The 19,665-nt window shown below is 43.0% G+C and overlaps 2 protein-coding genes across 2 annotated transcripts in view; one reads left to right on the forward strand and one right to left on the reverse strand.

Moving 5' to 3' along the window:
- Positions 1 to 434: 434 nt before the first annotated feature.
- The window catches only part of LOC107523444 (zinc finger protein 709-like), a 511,405-nt gene continuing 492,174 nt past the window's right edge, over positions 435 to 19,665 (reverse strand). The window contains exon 6 of the mRNA XM_060182098.1: positions 435 to 477. Coding sequence (XP_060038081.1) covers positions 455 to 477 — 23 coding nt within the window. The 3' untranslated portion in view covers positions 435 to 454. The remainder of the gene's footprint in view (positions 478 to 19,665) is intronic.
- The window catches only part of LOC132535596 (zinc finger protein 565-like), a 34,782-nt gene continuing 21,090 nt past the window's right edge, over positions 5,974 to 19,665 (forward strand). Inside the window, exon 1 of the mRNA XM_060182186.1 lies at positions 5,974 to 6,447. Coding sequence (XP_060038169.1) covers positions 6,433 to 6,447 — 15 coding nt within the window. The 5' untranslated portion in view covers positions 5,974 to 6,432. The remainder of the gene's footprint in view (positions 6,448 to 19,665) is intronic.

A 19,665-nucleotide genomic window follows, 5' to 3' on the forward strand; every position in this document is an offset into this window, starting at 1 on the left:
ATAAATTGAGAGGGCAGGTGGAGATAGAGAAGGACAGAGAGTGACACTTGCAGCACAGCTTCACGGCTTTTGAAGCTTTCTCCCTACAGGTGAGGACAAAGGGCTTGAACCCGGATCCTTGTGCATGGTAATGTATATGCAAAGCATGTTAGAGTCACTATAACTTTATGAACACTTAATCTCTTCACTAATTTTTTTAACAAATATTTATTTATTCCCTTTTATTGCCCTAGTTGTTTTATTATTGTACTTATTGATGTCGCTGTTGTTAGATAGGACAGAGAGAAATGGAGAGAAGAGGGGAAGACAGAGAGGGAGAAGAGAAAGATAGACACCTGCAGACCTGCTTCACCACTTGTGAAGCGACTCCCCTGCAGGTGGGGAGCTGGGGGCTCGAACCAGGATCCTTAGGCTTGTCCTTGTAATTTGTGCCACCTGCACTTAACCCGCTGTGCTACTGCCCGACTCCCCTCTTCACTACTATTACTCTGAGGTATGGGACTGCTTATATTTTCTTTCCTTCTTTATTTCCTTTTTATTTTTTATTTAAAAAATTTATTTATTCCCTTTTGTTGCCCTTGGGTTTTATTATTATTGTTGTTGTTGTTATTGATGTTGCCATTGTTGGATAGGACAGAGAGAAATGGAGAGAGGTGGGGAAGACAGAGAAAGACACTTGCAAACCTGCTTCACCGCTTGTGAAGCGACTCCCCTGCAGGCGAGGAGCCTGGGGCTCGAAACGGGTTCCTTCCGCCAGTATTTGCGCTTTGCACCACATGTGCTTAACCCACTGCCCTACTGCCCAATTAAAACACATTTTTAAAAACACATTTATTTTTTTAAAAAACACATTTAAAAACACATTTATTTTTTTTTTAATTTTATTTTATACCAGAACATTGCTCAGCTCTGGCTTATGATGGTGCTGGGGATTGAACTTTGGATGTCTGTTGCCTCAGGCCCTATATTTTCTTTCTTTTTATTTTATTATCTTTATTTATTTATTAGATAGAGACAGCCAGAAATTGAGAAGAGGAGTTGGAGGAAAGAGAGAGAGAGAGAGAGAGAGAGAGATCTGCAATACTGCTTCACCCTGGTTTCTCCCTGCAGGTGGGGACCGGGGACTTGAACTCAGGTCTTTGTGATCTGTAACATGTGCTCAACTAGGTGCACCACCATCCGATTCCTTATTTTTTCTATATTAGAAGAAAGTTACTCCTGAGGCTGGATGGTGAGGCACCTGGTTGAGCACACTTGTTACAGTGCAGAAGGACCTGGGTTCAAGTCCCTGGTCCTTACCCACAGGGGTGGAAAGCTTTGTGAGTGGTAAAGCAGTACTGCAGGTCTGTCTCTCATTTATTTATTTACTTATTTATTTAGACAGAAACTGAGAGGGGAGGGATAAATAGAGAAGGAGAGAGAGAGACAGACACCTACAGCCTTGTTTCACCACTTATAAAGCTTTCCCCCTGCAGGTGGGAACCCGGGGCTTGAACCAGGGACCTTGTGTACTGTAATTTATGGCCTAACCTGGTGCGCCACCACCTGGCCTCTCCCTCTCCTTTTCCCTCTTTCTCTCTCACCCCCATCCCTCTCAATATCTGGCTGTCTCTATCCAATAAATAAATAAATAAATAAATAAATAAATTAAAAAAATAAAAAACTCACTCCTGGGACTTCCTTGGCAATAGAAACAATAGGAGTAAGATCACAAATAGCAGGGTGAAAGGAGTGATAACAGACCCCAAGTCACTAAGTGGCGCAAAAATAAATAAGGAAACCTCTGTGGAGAGCTGTCTGGACAACTCTCAGAAGGCTAGAAATAGACCTACCCTATGATCCTGCAATTCCTCTCCTGGGGATATATCCTAAGGAACCCAACACACACATCCAAAAAGATCTATGTACACATATGTTCTTGGCAGCACAATTTGTAATAGCCAAAACTTGGAAACAACCCAGGTGTCCAATAACAGATGAGTGGCTGAGCAAGTTGTGGGATATATACACAATGGAATACTACTCAGCTATTAATAATGGTGATCTCACCGTTTTCAGCCCATCTTGGATGGAGCTTGAAGAAATCATGTTAAGTGAAATAAATCAGAAATGGAAAGATGATTATGGGATGATCTCATTCTCAGGCAGAAGTTGAAAAGCAAGATCAGAAGAGAAAACACTAAGCAAAACTTGGACTAGAGTTGGTGTACTGCACCAAAGTAAAGGGCTCTGGGGTTGGGTGGGGCGGTGGGGATTATTCAGAGAAAAGGCTGACAGAGGACCTAGTGGGGGTTGTATTGTTATGTGGAAAAACTGAGAAATGTTATGCATGTACAAACTATTATATTTACTGTCAACTGTGAAATATTAATCCTCCAATAAAGAAATAATAATAAGGGGGTCTGGCGGTAGCACAGCGGGTTAAGCGCACATGGCAAAGCCCAAGGACTGGCATAAGGCTCCCGGTTAGAGGCCCGGCTCTCCACCTGCAGGGGAGTCGCTTCACGAGTGGTGAAGAAGGTCTGCAGGTGTCTATCTTTCTCTCCCCCTCTTTCTTTCTTTCTTCTCCTCCTCTCTTGACTTCTCTTTGTCCTAGCCAACAACAACAACAGTAATGACAATAATGATAACGATAACAACAAGGGTAACAGAAAGGGGAAAATGGCCTCCAGGAGCATTGTAGTGCAGGCATCGAGCCTCAGCAATAACCCTGGAGGCACGAAAGAAAGAAAGAAAGAAAGAAAGAAAGAAAGAAAGAAAGAAAAGAAATAATTTTTAAAAAAATGGAGGGAGTCGGGCGGTAGCGCAGCGGGTTAAGTGCAGGTTGCACAAAGCGCAAGGACCGACTTAATAAACCCTGTTCGAGACCCCGGCTCCCCACCTACAGGGAAATCGCTTCACAGGCGGTGAAGCAGGCCTGCAGGTGTCTGTCTTTCTCTCCCCCTCTCTGTCTTCCCCTCCTCTCTCCGTTTCTCTCTTTCCTAGCTAACAACGACAACATCAATAACAACAACGATAATAACAATAAAACAAGGGCAACAAAAGGGAATAAATAAATATTTAAAAAATGGTTAAAGTTTTTTAAAAAGTTAAAAAAAAAAAAAAACCAACCGGAGAAGCTTTCATTCTTATTCTACATTTACTGCACCTTAGCAGGACAAAACAGCAGTGGTCCCCTGTCCACAGGTGAGGGCTGCAGGGTGCCCACCTTCTGTGCAGAACCGCTAGCGTGCTACCTGCCCTGGCTCACCATCCTCCATCCCGGGTCAGGACCAGACCCAGGGCCCTCTTCTTCTTCTAGCGTTTGCCCTTCTTCCGTAGCCAGTCAACAACGTCCGGTTGAGCCTGATGTCAGGTTTCGAGACCTCCTTTGAATCTGGAGAGGTGGCAGTCGTTGACTATGTGGGTCATAGTCTGTCTATAGCCGCAGGGGCAGTTCGGGTCGTCTCTGGCTCCCCAGCGATGGAACATAGCGGCGCACCGGCCATGGCCTGTTCGATAGCGATTGAGGAGGGCCCAATCATAATGTGCTAGGTCAAAGCCGGGTTGACGCTCGCAGGGGTCTGTGATGAGGTGTTTGTTCTTTACCTCAGCTGACTGCCAGCTCTGTTTCCAAGAGTCTGGGACAGAGAAGTTCAGTGTAGGCGTAGGGGACCAGATTGGGTGACGAGACGTCAAGCGTTGGACAGGGTGGGCGAATATATCCGCGTATATTGGCAGGTCCGGTCGAGCGTAGACGTGGGAAATGAACTTAGATGATGCCGCATCCCGACGAATATCTGGCGGGGCGATGTTGCTGAGAACTGGCAGCCATGGAACCGGGGTGGAACGGATGGTTCCAGAAATGATCCTCATGGAGGAATATAATTTGGAATCCACCAAGTGGACATGGGGGCTACGGAACCATCCTGGGGCACAGTATTCTGCAGTGGAATAGCATAATGCCAGAGATGATGATCCTAGTGTAGAAGCTCTCGCGCCCCACGAGGAGCTGGCCAGTCTTGCAATGATGTGATTCCTCGCGCCCACCTTTGCTGCAGTTTTTATGAGATGTTCGTGAAATGACAGGGTGCGATCCAGAGTAACGCCAAGATAGACCGGCTGGACTTCATACCGGATTCTCGTATCGCCAAGCTGCACATTAAGCTCACGCGAGGCCGAGGCATGGTGTAGATGGAAAACAGATGATACTGTTTTTTGCAGTGTTTACAAAGCGCCAAGGAGCGCCTGCTGGGGCTTTAAGAAGCCAGGCCCTTCCCCTCTCTGGGCGGGGCCTCATTGACTCCCTTTTCTGACAGCTGATTTGATACTCTTCCTGCCACGCAGCCAAGACGGATCTCGATTGGCTGCTCTTCTGGAGGGCCGGCATCCAGGTTTGCATGTGGAGCCGGCTGTGTGACAAGAGTGCTGTCCAATCCGAGTCCACTAAGGGGGTTGTGGTGGGAACTCTGTCCAATCGGGACTTTCGGGGGTGGGCGGTGCTCGCGGCGGCCAGAAGCCATTTTAGGAAGTGTTTGTGGGGTTGGGGAACCGAGCGGCCTTGCTTTTTCTTTCTGGTTCTGTTGTTCTTTTCTGGGATATTTTTTGGGGACCTCGGGGAGGGGGGCGGGGAAGGGCGATCCGACGAGTTGGGCAGCTGGACGGAAGATGGTGAGTGCGGGGGGCCTCCCCTCCACCCGCCCCCGGCCCCCGGCGGAGATCGGGAGGGCTGCTGCGCACTGGCCTGCTCGCGGTGCAGCCGGGCGGGCGGAGTCCGCTCTCCCCGCCTCCCGCCGCCCCCGAGGCCGCACGGGTGTCGGCACCTGATGCACCTGCGGGACCGTCCTGCAGGACGACCACCAGCGTGGGTTCCAGCAGCCCGGGGCGTGCTGTGCACAGAGACACTGCACAAGCGAGGATTGTTCAGCCCGGGTTTCTTCTAGCAGAGAAAGCTAGAAATGGTTTTAAAAAAAAAAAAAATTTTTTTTTAAAAATCTTTCCTTATTTATTTTGAATACACACAGAGAGAAATTGTGAGGGATGGGGAGAGAGACAGAGAGACACCTGCAGACCAGCTTTACCACTCGTGAAGCTTTCCCCCTGCAGGTGGGGACCGGGGGCTCGAACCCGGATCCTGGCGCACTTGTAAGGTGTGAGCTTAACCAGGTGCGCCACCGCCTGCCCCCTCCCCATTTTAAAAAAACATTTTATTTATTTATTAATGAAGAAAGATAGGGAGAGAGAGAAAGAGCCTGACATCACTTTGGTACATGTGCTGCCGGGGATTGAACTCAGGACCTCCTGCTTGAGAGTCCAAGGCTTTTTTTAAAAATTTAATTTAATTATTTTATTTTTTAATTTTTTTAATTTATATTTATTTTCCCTTTTGTTGCCCTTGTTGTTTTTCATTGTTGTAGTTATTGATGTCGTCGTTGTTGGATAGGACAGAGAGAAATGGAGAGAGATGGGGAAGACAGAGAGGGGGAGAGAAAGACAGACACCTGCAGACCTGCTTCACCGCCTGTGAAGCGACTCCCCTGCAGGTGGGGAACCGGGGGCGTGAACCGGGGTCCTTAGACCAGTCCTTGAGCTTTGCGCCACCTGCGCTTAACCTGCTGCGCTGCCGCCCAACTCCCGTCCAATGCTTTTTTTATCCACTGCGCCAACTCACGGACCATAAGAAATGGGATTTTCGAAGGAAGCCCTGAACTCTGCCTCCCAGATTTCTGTTTCTGTCCTCATTGTGAACATTACCCCCTCTTTTTGTTGCCCTTGTTACTATTATTGTCTTACTGATGCCATTGTTGTTGGATAGGACAGAGAGAAATGGAGAGAGGAGGGCAAGACAGAGGGGGAGAGAAAGACAGACACCTGCAGACCTGCTTCACCGCCTGTGAAGCGACTTCCTTGCAGGTGGGGAGCCGGGGGCTGGAACCAGGATCCTTCTGCCGGTCTTTGCGCTTTGTGTCATGTGTTCTTAACCCGCTGTGCTACGGCTGGACTCCCTGAACATCACTTCTAACTCGGGGCTCCAGTCACTGTGGAAATGAGACTTGGGTTCAAGCAGAAAGGCCCTCAGGCAGTTGCTTGGAGTTGAGTCAGGCATTCATCATCCAGGAGCAGGTCACAGTCTAGAATAATCCAGGGTTGCAGCAGAATTTGTGCACTGGGAAGTTTTATGAAAGCAGGGAGGAGACACTCATGTGAGCTCATTGTTCCTGAGGTGTTTGTTTGTTTGTTTGTTTGTTTTTCTTTTAATGATTGGAAGGTGTTAGGGGGTTAAACTTTTTATGTATTTTTTATGTATTATAGTGTCTTGGTAGGTGCAGAGCTACCAAGTGAAGAATAGGTTGTGCTGGTGGATTTAAAACACATTCTCGAGATGCAGCTGTGATTTTTTCATCTTCTTGCCTGGAAAGGAAGTCAGAAGAGGAGGAGGAAGAGGAGGAAGAAATGGCAGTTTTTCAGGTAAGAGACCTCTCCCAGAGCAGAGGCTATGCTATTTCTTCCTGAAGGTTTATATCTTTGCTTCTGATTTTCTGGACTTAAGCTGTGATTTCAGGAAAACAAAACAGAAAAAAAAAATCCTCAAAAACTTTTTGATCTCTATAAAGGTTAGCTGCTTAGGACTTTCTTCTTTCTCAAAACTTCTCTGTTCTCTCAATCCAGGCATTATAGGTAGGACGAAGAATTCTGATATCGATTGATGAGTGCTCTTCAGCAATTGGAAAAAATTGACTCCTTTTGTCACACAGCAAGGGAAAGGCAATGGATACAATATTTCTTTTGAGGAGGGGGGTCAGTCCTAGGATGTCAGTGAGTTAGTAGGTGATTCCATGTAGATGCCACATCACCTTTGCCTATAGTAGGCTAGGAAATGGGTAAGTCAAGAGGACTCTGTAGCCCAAAATTACTCAGACATCTAAAAAAGAGAAGCATTTTGTTGCTCAGTGTTTTTATTAATATTTATTTATTTATTTATTCCTTTTTGTTGCCCTTGTTTTATTGTTGTAGTTATTATTGTTAGTTATTGATGTCGTTGTTGTTGGATAGGACAGAGAGAAATGGAGAGAGGAGGGGAAGACGGAGAGGAGGAGAGAAAGACAGACACCTGCAGACCTGCTTCATAGTCTGTGAAGCGACTAGGCCCCTGCAGGTGGGGAGCCACGGGCTCGAACCGGGATCCTTATGCCGGTCCTTGTGCTTTGCGCTACATGAGCTTAACTCATTGCGCTACTGCCCAACTCCCGTTGCTCAGTGTATTTAAAAAAAAAAAAAGACTAAAATATATTTTAGTACCCAGCATATAAGTTGTTCATATGGCTACAAATTTGCATAAAACTACTCTTTTCATGATTAGACTCACGTTGTTGTTGTTACTCTATTTTTTTCCCTTTATTGGGGGATTAATGTTTTACATTAGACAGTGAATACAATAGTTTGTACATACATAACATTTCTCAGTTTTCCATATAACAATACAACCCCTACTAGGTCCTCTGTCATCCTTTTCCAGGACCTGTATTCTCTCCCCCCCATCAACCCGAGTTTTTTACTTTGTTGTAATACTATTATTTTTTATTACTAAGACTGTTTTTGCAGTACATCCACAGTAATGGAAGTGTGTCTTACATCTAGTGCCAGTTTGTCCTACAATAGCTGACATTCACTTTATCCAATCATGTGAACTAAGGGCTTTATGCCAGATTTCTTCACTGTATTGTCAAGATTTTTCTCCTTTACTGTTAGTGAGGATCTTCAATGGATTTCCTGAGGGAAGAGTAGAAGCCATCACATTTATTTTATTTTTGTTTTAAAGAATTTATTTATTCATGAGAATGATAGGAGAGAGAGAAAGAACCAGACATCACTCTGGTACGTGTGCTGCTGGGGATTGAACTCAGGACCTCATACTTGATAGTCCAATACTCTACTATGCCACCTCCCGGACCACAGCCATCACATTTAATTTGGAATTTTCTTTCTTCTGAGGTTGATACTTCGTGTTGAATCTCAACTTTGCTGCGTAATTTTTGTAAGGTGAATCAAGCATTGGGCCTGTAAGCTTCTTCTTCTTTTTTTTTTTTTTTAAGAAACTTTATTTATTTATTCCCTTTTGTAGCCCTTGTTGCCCTTGTTGTTTTATTGTAGTTATTCTTGTTGTTGTCATCACTGGATAGGACAGAGAAATGGAGAGAGGAGGGGAAGACAGAGAAGGGGAGAGAAAGACAGACACCTGCAGACCTGCTTCACCGCCTGTAAAGCCACTCCTCTGCAGGTGGGGAGTCGGGGCTCAAACTGGGATTTTTATGCTGGTCCTTGCACTTAACCCGCTGCACTACCGCCCGACACCCTGTGTATGATTTTTTAATTGTGTGGATAAGTGAACAAAATGCAAAAGTTAGATCAGTTTTCCATCTGAAAATTTTCTTGTTTTTTATTCTTATTTTTCCTCTTGTCTTCCTGTTCTGGTCAAGTTGCTATTGCTTGGACAGTCCCTTGGTGCTTTCCCACAGTCTTGGGCTCCAAACTAGAGATACTTCCCACCATCCAGCTTGTCTGCAATAGTGAAGAGCAGACTGTCCCATGAGGCCCCTAACTCTGTAGGCCTCACCTTCCTTCGGCAGCTGCTCTTTGCTGCTCTTCTTCTGGAGACCATTCTGGCATTTGAGGAGTAGACGGGAGTTTGTCTGCATCACTTGACTACTTTTTGTGCCTCTGACATGCCTGCTTGGCTCTGATGGTTACTCAGTAGGCCTCACTGCCTTCCACTCTTTTTTTTTTTAATATTTATTTATTTCCTTTTGTTGCCGTTGTTATTTTATTGTTGTAGTTATTATTATTGTTGTTAGTGATGTCATTGTTGGATAGGACAGAGAGAAATGGAGAGAGGAGGGGAAGACAGAGAGGGGGAGAGAAAGACCACCTACATGTAGACCCGCTTTACTGCCTTTGAAGTGACTCCTCTGCAGGTGGGGAGCCTGGGGCTCGAACCGGGTTCCTTACTCCCGTCCTTGCGCTTTGCGCCACCTGCGCTTAACCTGCTGCGCTACCGCCCGACTCCCTGCCTTCCGCTTTTGACCTTTCCAGTAGTCAGACTTGGCCTCAAGTCTCTGCATCAACCATTCCCTCTGCCTGGAAGTCTTTCACCCCAGAGAGCCACCCCAGAGAGTCTTGGTGGAGACTGATTTCACCTCTCTGGGCCACATTGTCATTTTATTACTTTCAGGTAGACAGAGGGACAGAAAGAAATAATCACAATACTGGAGCTGTTCTCCATTTGCCAAAGTCTCTGTGGATCCAGAGTACAAGCCTAGACTGCCTGCATGCCAATGTAGGAGCCTGTCTGGTGAGCTTTTTCTCTTGCTCCACCTTCTTTGCTCTCTCGTGTATGTATGCATGCATGCACATCTAAGTGCTCACAGTCTCACGTCCTTCTTCACCCTCTCCCACTTGTTCATTAAGACAGAAAACCATAGTGTCAGGCTAGTGTTTGTGATGCTGAACTCTCTCACACATAGGTCTTGCACCGAACCACAGAATCTGTCCTCTTTTACACTATTATATATCTTCCTCTTGGGTCAATTCATGAGCTCTGCCAGTGCTGCTTGGTAAATGCGTGCATATTTCAGCGAATGCTTACATTAAGGGATGGAACCATATAATTTTTCCCAGCATGTGACGATGCCTGGACCAAACTTAGGAGGATTTTTACAGTGCTGTGATGTTCAAGAACTATAGGTACCTTGTTTCCTTGGGTGTGGATGACTCCCGTAATCCTAAAGCATATGTGTAGTGTACTTTTTTTTTTTTTTTTGGTTCCTTCCTTTGAAGATTTTCTCTTCTGAGTTCTATCTTGCATACTTAGGATTCAGGTATCTGAGGTAATGGAAGTAGGTTGGTATTTATGGGTGTGAAGAAAATATTTGTTTTGTCTTGACTTTATTCTTTGTTGAAGTGATAATTGTTTTTCAGTCTCATGGTGATTTTAGACACTTAGTGGTACAAGTAGCTATTATCTACATCTTCTTTCCAATTTCTCTCCTCTGTGAATAAATGGGCTTAAGATCTGAACATTGAAAATCTCTGCTGTGTGCTGTGTGCCCATATCCTGTCAGAAAATTGTATTTGGGCAGATAATCCTGGAATCTTTTATAGTAACCTCTCTTTTCTACTGAGTATGCTGCTGGGTTGAGTTTGGACATCTTCCCATAAAACTCATATTACTTTTTTCTAATAAACAGGTCTCACTGTATGTAAGCCACCTTTGGTGTAAAAGGAGCCTTGGCATGTGGAGAGAAAGGAAAAAGATAGCCATATACCCAGGTAGGTGGGAACGAATGAAGAGATGACACAGGTCAGAGGTCCACAGGTCAAGGAGGAAGCCAGATCTTAAAATGAGGTTTGGGAGGCTCTGCTTCAGCAGAAACAATTTTTGGAAAAGTAAAGGTTCATTACCCTTGATATCAGAGGGTAATCTCTTGTCTAACTCTTATCTTGCTCTTCAACCCTCAGGAACTTTCTTGCTTTAGTGATCTTCTCTCACATCCCCTTACATCATAGTGAGGATGAAGATTTTCCCTTTGCACCATGAGGGCTTGTGGGGTCTAACTGCTTTTCTGTTGGTTGCTTTTGGGAGCCTTGGAAATGTGCGCATTTCTGAGGACATCTGTATAAGTTATTTTAAAGGGTTCCCTCCCCCATTCCTCTTGGTATGTGAGGAACTATTGGATTTGGTTCAGATATTTATGACACTTGTCATACGTTTCTCTACACTTTTCAGTCTTCTGTGGGTCTCCCAACACAAACCCTATAGCATTCTGCTTTATTAATTTCATCAAAGAAGAAACTGTCTCTCTTCAAGATCTTTTGTTTCTATTTTTTAAAAATATCTTCCTTATTTTTCAGGTGACTTTGGTCTTCAAAACTGTAAATATGTTAAAAGCATTTCACCCATGGACAGAAGTTGAATAAGAAAAGAAAGGGGAAACACAGAATAGAACTTGGACTGGGTTTAGTTTATTATACCAAAAACAAAGGACTCTGGGAAGAGAGAGCGTCTTTCAGGTTCTGTTACATGATGGTGGAGGAGGACCTAAGCTAGGGGTGAGAGAATTGTGCAGAAAACTCAGAAATTTATTTTATTTTTTTGTTTTATTTTATTTATTCCCTTTTGTTGCCCTTGTTTTATTATTGTAGTTATTATTGATGTCGTTGTTGTATAGGACAGAGAGAAATGGACAGAGGAGGAGAAGACAGAGAGGGGGAGAGAAAGACAGACACCTGCAGACCTGCTTCACCGCCCATGAAGCGACTACCTTGCAGGTGGGGAGCCGGGGGTTTGAACCAGGATCTTTCCACTGGTCCTTGCTTTGTGCCACGTGTGCTTAACCCGCGGCACTACCGTCCGACTCCCAACTCAGAAATTTTTACATATGTACCAATGGCTGTATTTACTATAAACCCTTAATCTCATCTATGTATATGTTCTTCTTCTTCTAGCGTTTGCCATCTATGTATATGTAATTTAACACTTCTTCAAAATATTAATCCACCACCAAAGTACCAATATCCCTCCAACCAAAGTCTGTGATCCTCTCAATCCTTGCTACCCTTTGGTAATCACAGTTCTGTAATCTGAGATTTGCCTTCATTTGACCTTGCTTATTTTCCTTACATTGCTTATTTTGTTATCTCCCTCTGGGTAAGATCATTCTGTATTATTCATTTATATAGTTATTAAATAACTCCCTTTAATATTTTGTAGGGTAGAGTTAGTAGTAAGTAGCTCTTGTTTGTCTGGAAAACTGTTTTTTTAATACTTATTCATTTATTTATTCCCTTTTGTTGCCCATTGTTTTATTGTTGTAGTTATTACTGTTGTTCTTATTGATGTCGTCGTCATTGTTGGATAGGACAGAGAGAAATGGAGAGAGAAGGGGAAGACAGAGAGGGGGAGAGAAAGACAAACACCTGCAGGCCTGCTTCACCGCTTGTGAAGCAACCCCATGCAGGTGGGGGGGCCAGGGTCTCGAACCGGGATCCTTCTGCCGGTCCTTGTGCACTTCACGCCACATGCGCTTAACCCGCTGCGCTACCAACTGACTCCCTGTCTGGAGAAAACTTCTCTCTCCTTCAAACCTGAGTGATAACCTAGTTAAACAGAGTATTCTTAAGGGGAGGTTTTTTTTTCTCCCTTCCATTCAGAACTTTAAACTACCTGTCTTGTCTTTTCTTGCCATTAGTACTTAAGTCAGATCGTAGTGTTAACGGGCTTATATTTATAGTGAGGCTTTATTTACTTATGTGTCTTTAAGGAAAATTCTTTTTATCATTGCCATTTAAATTATTGTGTACTGGGTCAACAATATCATTATTTCATTTGGGAGCATGTCTGCTTTGTAATTCGTGTGATCCAGGTTCACATGCAGCTGGTGTCTGTCCCTCATATCTCAGTCTCTTTTTTTCTGGAAAAGTCAGCATGGAGTGGTGATAACAAAAAAGATTAAAAAGAAAAGTTATTTTTTGCATTGGTGAGTTTATATTTGGATTTATATTGTTTGGAATTCTTAGAGCTTCCTAGATTTGACAGTCTTGTCTTTTCATCACTTTGAAAATATTTTTGACTAATATTTCTTCAAATAAGATTCCTGTGTTTTTTAAAATATTTATTTATTCCTTTTTGTTGTAGTTATTTGTTTTTTATTGTAGTTATTGTTGTTGTCGTTGTTGGATAGGACAGAGAAAAATGGAGAGAGGAGGGGAGATAAAGAGGAGGAGAGGAGGATAGACACCTGCAGACCTGCTTCACTACCTGTGAAGCGACTCCCCTGCAGGTGGGGAGCTCAGGCTCGAACCAGGATCCTTATGCTGGTCCTTGCATTCTACGCCACGTGCGCTTAACCTGCTGCACTACCACCTGACTCCCAAGATTTCTGTTTCTTTTACTTTAACAAAGTGAATACTATTCTGATTGAAGTTGTCCCATAACTGTCAGAAAAGTCATGATGCATTTCTGCATAGAAAACTATTTAGGCTGGAGAAACAGCATAATGATTCTGCAAAAGACTTCCTGCCTGAGGCTCTGAGATCCTAGATTACACACACACACACACACACACACACACATATATTAAAATAAAACACTTAAAATTTATTTATTTATTTAAATATTTTTTAATTCTTTTTTTTAGCTTTATTTATTTATTACTGGATAGAGACAGAGAGAAATTGAGGGGAAAGGAAGATAGAGATGGACAGAAACAGAGAGACACCTGCAGCCCTGCTTCACCACTCATGAAGCTTTCCCCCTGCAGGTAGGGACCAGAGGCTTGAACCCGGGTCCTTGCGCACTGTAGTGTGTGCGTTTAGCCAGGTGCGCCACTGCCTGGTTCCTAAAATTTATTTTTTAAAAAAGAAAAACTGTTATGACTTTACTGACAAACCACTATTTCCATGTGTTTTATTTCCTTTCACTACTTTTTTTGTTGTTGCTTGTCTTGGTGATTATATCTATCATAATTATGTTCCACTTTTATGCTTACCACTTTTTTTTTTACTTGTCTTGAGGTGAATCAACTCTCTGAATTTTTTATTTTTTATTTTTGCCTCCAGAGTTATTGCTGGGACTTGGTTGAATCCACTGCTCTTGGAGGCTATTTTTTCCCTTTTGTTGCCCTTATTTATCTGCTGGGCTAGCACAGCCAGAGAGAGAGACTCTGGAACATGTGGCTGAGCGGGAATACAATGCAACTTTTTATTGATCAGAGAAAAATGCCTTTATACCTTCTGATGCGGAAGTTGCAGGTCAGAAGAGGAAATGGGTAGGAGAATGGATGGAGAGAAGAAAAAGAACCTGAAGATAGCAAGCTTCCATCTAACCAGTGGGGATTAAACCAGTGCTCTGTAGACAGGGCAGATCTCCAGCTATATCGAAGGTTCTAACCAGTGGGGATTAAACCAATACCCTACAGGCAGGGTAGGTCTCAGGCAAAACAGTGATTATGTAAATAGACCACAGCATCAAGCAATGCAAGGGAATCTGGCATGATGACCAGCATGGATAGAAACAGAAGGGGTCTTTAGAAGCAGAATTAGCCAAAGGAGAAATGATGACCAACATTTATCATTGTTGTAGTTATTGTTATTGCTGTCATTGTTGTTGAATAGGACAGAGAGAAATTGAGAGAGGAGGGGAAGATGGGAGAGAAAGACACCTGCAGACCTGCTTCACTGCCTAAGTGACTCTACAGGTGGGGAGCCAGGGGCTCAAACCAGGATCCTTACACTGTTTCTTGTGCTTTGCACCAAGTATACTTAACCCCCTGTACAGCTGCCTGACCCCTGCAATTTCAAGTTCTTTTTTCTTTTCTTTTCCTGTTTGTTGGAAATGAGTGTGAGATTATGGAAATACTGAAATTTGATTAAGATATTTCATGAGCTTTGAAGATGGTTGTTGTGTTAAATATAAAAACTATGGTAACTGAATTCTCATAAGACTGAGTCCAGTAGAGGTCTCACAAACTTCCATGGATTGTAGGGGAAAGCTGACACTAGTTTTAAGAGCAGTTTTTTTTTTTTTTTTAAGATTTTATCTATTTATTCATGAGAAAGATAGGAGGAGAGAGAAAGAACCAGATATCACTCTGGTACATGAGTTGCTGGGGATTGAACTCAGGACCTCATGCTTGAGGTCAATGCTTTATTTGCTACACCACCTCCCAGACCTTTTTTTTTTTTAATTTAATAATGATTGATAAGATTGTGGGTACAATTCCATACAATTCCCACCACCAGAGTTCCATGTCTCATCCCTCCATTGCAAAGTTCCCTGTTTATCCTTCTGGGAGTATGGACCAAAGATCTTTATGGGATGCAGAAGGTGGAAGGTCTGACTTTTATAATTGCATCTCTGCTGAACATGGGTGTTGACAGGTCAATCCATACCCCAGCCTGTCTCTATCTTTACATAGTGAGGCAGAGCTCTGGGGAGGTGGGGCTCCAGGGTGCATTGGTAAGGTCTTCTGCCCAGGGAAGTCAGGTTGCATCTGCAACTTGATGACATCACTCTGTACTCCTTTCTTCTTTTCAACACCCTTTTGCCAATTTATAGATGAGTTATAATATTCCACCGTGGTTCCTCTTTGTTCCTTCCTCTATAGTTTCTCTCCTATTAGCCTGGAAATCTTGCCCTCACTTGGAATTTCCAGGTTTCAATTTTTTTTTTTTTTGGACCATCAGCCAGGTGCTATCTTCAAGCCGCCATCTTGATTCCTCTTCCATTTTCCTACATTCAAATTCTGATTTCAAATTGATAGAGTTGTAGGTGTACAGAGCAGCATCCAGCAGGCTGCAGTCTAATTAAGGAGCGAATCCTCCTAAATGTACACCTATGTATTACTACTAAGGAAACTTAATTTCAAGATGACTACACTGACTAGCAATCCAGCTAGTTTTCTTCTGAGGCTCTATTTTGGCTCACACATTCCTTCTGTATGCCTGTTTTGCATTGTTGCAGAATTACAAGAATAGGGTACTGGAATTTGAACAGCTTTCTAGTCTTGTGTTTAATACTTTAGATTTGTTGTTGATGTTGGGGAGAGGAGGGAGGGAGTCTGCTTTTTGTCTCATAAGTTTATGTGCTCATCCCCCTCTTTTATTGGGGGGTGGTGATGATAATGAATTATAGCACATTTATCTATAAATGTGTATGATTTCCTAGTTCCATGTAACAGGTGTCTTCCAATCACTATGACCTCTTCAAAGACCCCAGATGCCCTCTCCTTCCTGCCCCCTTCTTCCATTTCTTCCCCAGAGTCCCTTGCTTTGGTGCAGTATATCTCCTCAGTCCATGTTTCACCTCTGTTCTCCCTTTCGGTTTCCCACGTTCCCCCTACACATGAAGTCATCCAGTTTCCATCCCTCTCTTTCTGACTCATCCTACCCAACAATTTTCCTTCAGCTTTCAAAGGTGAGGCAAAGATTGAGATTTTAGAGTTTCAGTTTTAATGTCTTTGGTCATATTGCTCTGAACTTTCTTCCCTCCCTTTTCATATATATAAGTGTGAGCACTAGAGGCTCACACTTGGGTGGTCATGCATAGCACAGTTTGCTTTCTACCAGCTGAGCTATCTCCAAGTCCCTTGTCTTTCACTTCTTATTTCACTCAGCATAATCATCTTCATTTCCATCCATTTTGTCTCAAGTGACTTTGTCATTTAAAAAAAAAAAACTTTATTGGGGGATTAATGGTTTACAGTCAACAGCAAAATAAAAAAGTTTGTACATGCATAACATTTATACATAACAATACAACCCCCACTAGATCCTCCTCTGTCATCATGTTTCAGGACCTGAACCCTCCCCTCCACCCCAGAGTCTTTTACTTTGGTACAGTACACCAACTCCAGTCAAAGTTCTGTTTAGAGTTTTTCCCTTCTGATCTTGTTTTTCAACTTCTGTCTATGAGTTAGATCATCCAGTACTCATCCTTTTGTTTCTGACTTATCTCACCTCACATGTTATCTTTGAGCTCCATCCAACATGGGGTAAAGAAGGTGAATTCATCATGAACCTGAGACTTTGGAGTCTCAAGAATAAGAGTTTCTTTGCATAACCATTATGCCATCTACCCCTGTTCATATTTTTTAGTTTCCCACATAAAAGTTCAATCCCCCTCTAGGTCCTCCTCTGTTCCATCATGTTCCAGGACTTTAACCCTCCCCCCACACCCAAGAGTTCATTACTTTGGTGCAATGCATCAGACCCTGTTCAAGTTCTGCTTTGTGTTTATTATTCAACTTTTTTTTTTTTGTAATTGAATTTGTTTCATTGAAGATGCCTTTAAAATTTAGGTGGAAAAGAGTTCTGCCAACATTTTCCTATAAATATTTGATGGTTTCTGGTCTAACATCCAAGGTGTGTTGAAATCCCTTACTATTACAGTCTTGCTGTTGATATATAGCTATAGCTCTTTCAATAGATATTTGATGTATTTAGATGGCCTCTCATTGGGTGTATAGATGTTAATCATTAAGTCCTCTTGATTGACTGATCCTCTGAGTGTTAAGAATCTCCATCCCTAAAGGTCTATCATGTCACATTCAGAATAGCTGTTCCTACCCTTTTTTGTGGGCCATTGGCTTATATGATAGTTTTCCATTCTTGCACTTTGAGTCTGTGTTTGTCTTTATAAGTGGGCTTCCTGAAGACAACATATGGTTGGGTTGTGTTTTCTGGTCCATCTTCCTACTTTGTTCCTTTTAATAGGTGAGTTCAGGCCATTGACATTTATTGATATCAAAGATTGAAGATATTTTAATGCTGTTCTTGTAGATTTTTAGAGTGTTCTGATTATGGCATGTTTATGATGATTTGATTGTTTATAAGAGAGCTTTCAGAACTTCTTTCAGGGCAGGCTTGGTGATAGTTGATGCATTGCTTGTCTGAGAAGGTTTTTATGCCTCCATCTAGTTTGAATGACAGTCTAGCAGGAGTCTTGGTTGAAAATCTTTCTCATTGAAAGCTCAATATATATCTTGCCATTCTATTCTGGCCTGTAAAGTTTGTGTGGAGAAATCTCCTGCTAATCCTATGGGTTTTCCTCTGTAAGTGACTTTGTGTTTCTCATGCAGCCTTCAGGATCCTTTCTTTATCTTTATTCCTTTTCATTCTAATTATGATGTGTCTTGGTGTCTTTAAGTCTCTGTTAATTCTGTTTGGGACCCTCGGGGTTTCTTGAACCTTTATGTATTTTATCTTGTTTAGTGTACGGAAGTTCTCATCTGTTATGTCCTGTAGAATTTCCTCACTCCTGTGACTAATGCCTCAGTTAGTGTTTGGGTATTGTCCTCATTCTTACATGCTTCTGCCTTTGGGAGAGTTTTATGTGGGCTTTTGTCCTGGTTCATTTCTCCAGTGTTTCTTATTGGCTTAACTATTGTTATGGTGTATTATGAGGTCCCTCTCTCAGTACTATTCAATCCACTAATCACACTTGCCTAGATTGACTTGTGTCTAAAGATGTAAGGTACTTAAAGAGTTCACAGTTATGGAAATTAACAGTTATTTCAGTGTTGTCTCAATCCTTGAGGTGAAGCATGGTAGCTGTTAAACCCTCTTTTGTTCTTTATCTTCCATGTAGGTTATAGGAACCTGAGGGCTTTTTAACTACAAGTAGATTTTTTAGCTTAATTATTCACTCCTGCCTTAGAGATAAAACAGGGTATGGGAGAGAGAGCACAGTGGTTATGCAAAGAGACTCCCACACCCTGAGGGTTCAAAGTCCCAGACCCAATCAGCTTCTCTAACAGCAGCCAGAGCCAAGATGGGCCACACTCCTTGGCATTGTGAATTTCTTTTTTCTTTTTTTATTTTTATTTATTTATTCCCTTTTGTTGCCCTTTTTTTTTTTTGTAGTTATTGTCATCATTGCTGGATAGGACAGAGAGAAATGGAGAGAGGAGGTGAAGAAAGAGAGGGGGAGAGAAAGATAGACACCTGTAGACCTGCTTCATCACCTGTGAAGTAACTCCCCTGCAGGTGGGGAGCTGGGGTCTCAAACTGGGATTCTTCTACCAGTCCTTGTGCTTTGTGCCATGTGCGTTTAACCTGCTGGGCTATTGCCCAACTCCCAGCACTGTGAGTTTCTAAGCAAATCATGTTTTCTCCATGGGTTCTGAGGCTGTTATTCAACATGTCTCTGAATTCATAGTGAGAACAATGTGGAAACAATGTGGGAACAATGTGCCACTCACTATACAGCCCCACTTCCAGACCACTGGGAGTGTATGTCTTCTCCTGAGTTGCCTAATGAGGTTTCTGCTCCTGATGTCAGCACAGGGCCTCCCGCTGCTGCTCCGGCTTCCAAGGGACAGTAGCAATGGAGACTCACAGTTGTGCTGCATTAGGGGATCCTCTCCTCCCATCAGCAGTTTATTTGTTGATAAAACTCAGACTCAAGGTGGTACCTCAACTGGCAAACTGCTTGACTACAACCAGTTATTCCCAAGTAGATACAGGTTTTCAACCCCAGGAATCTCTCCTTAGGCTCCTATCCATGAGCCACATGTATTTGCACTTACCTGTGACTTGGTGGGTTCCCAGAGTATTCTGAGTCTTGTCTTGTTGTGTTCTCAGGTGATCTTCTTTGTTATTCTTAGTTTCCCACACAGACTGTTTAAATCTGCCATGTGGATTCAAAGCAGTTGCCATGTAGTCTCATGTTTCATCCTGAATCTTTCTCTCCCTCCCCTCCCATTCCCACCATCCCTGTGCAATTACCAACCTGCAAACTGGTGGTTTTTCATTACCAGAAATCCCTGATGACATTTGTTGAGATATTTTATCTTAATGTTTGTTTACCTGGGTTTGAGCCAACTTCCTGAGTCTAGGTCACCATAGCCTCACCCTAGAAGTCTTTTTCTACATGGTCAATAGGACCAACTCAGTTTCCTGATCACTTCAGACTGAAGCTGCTTTCCCCAAAATGATTCTTCCAGATGGTAGGAGGCATTTGACCACACTGCTTTTATGAGGATCAGTCGATAGCTTTTCTGCCATAGATGTGACTCCTCTTCTTCAGTTAAGCACCAGTGCCTGTGGTATTTCTGCTCTTCATGCTACTAGTAGCAGTGCCAGGTGGCAAGCCTTTCAGTATCCTTTCGCTGACTGCTATCTGCATGTTCA

Source organism: Erinaceus europaeus, chromosome 23 (assembly GCF_950295315.1).
Source record: "Erinaceus europaeus chromosome 23, mEriEur2.1, whole genome shotgun sequence".
Lineage (NCBI taxonomy): Eukaryota > Metazoa > Chordata > Mammalia > Eulipotyphla > Erinaceidae > Erinaceus > Erinaceus europaeus.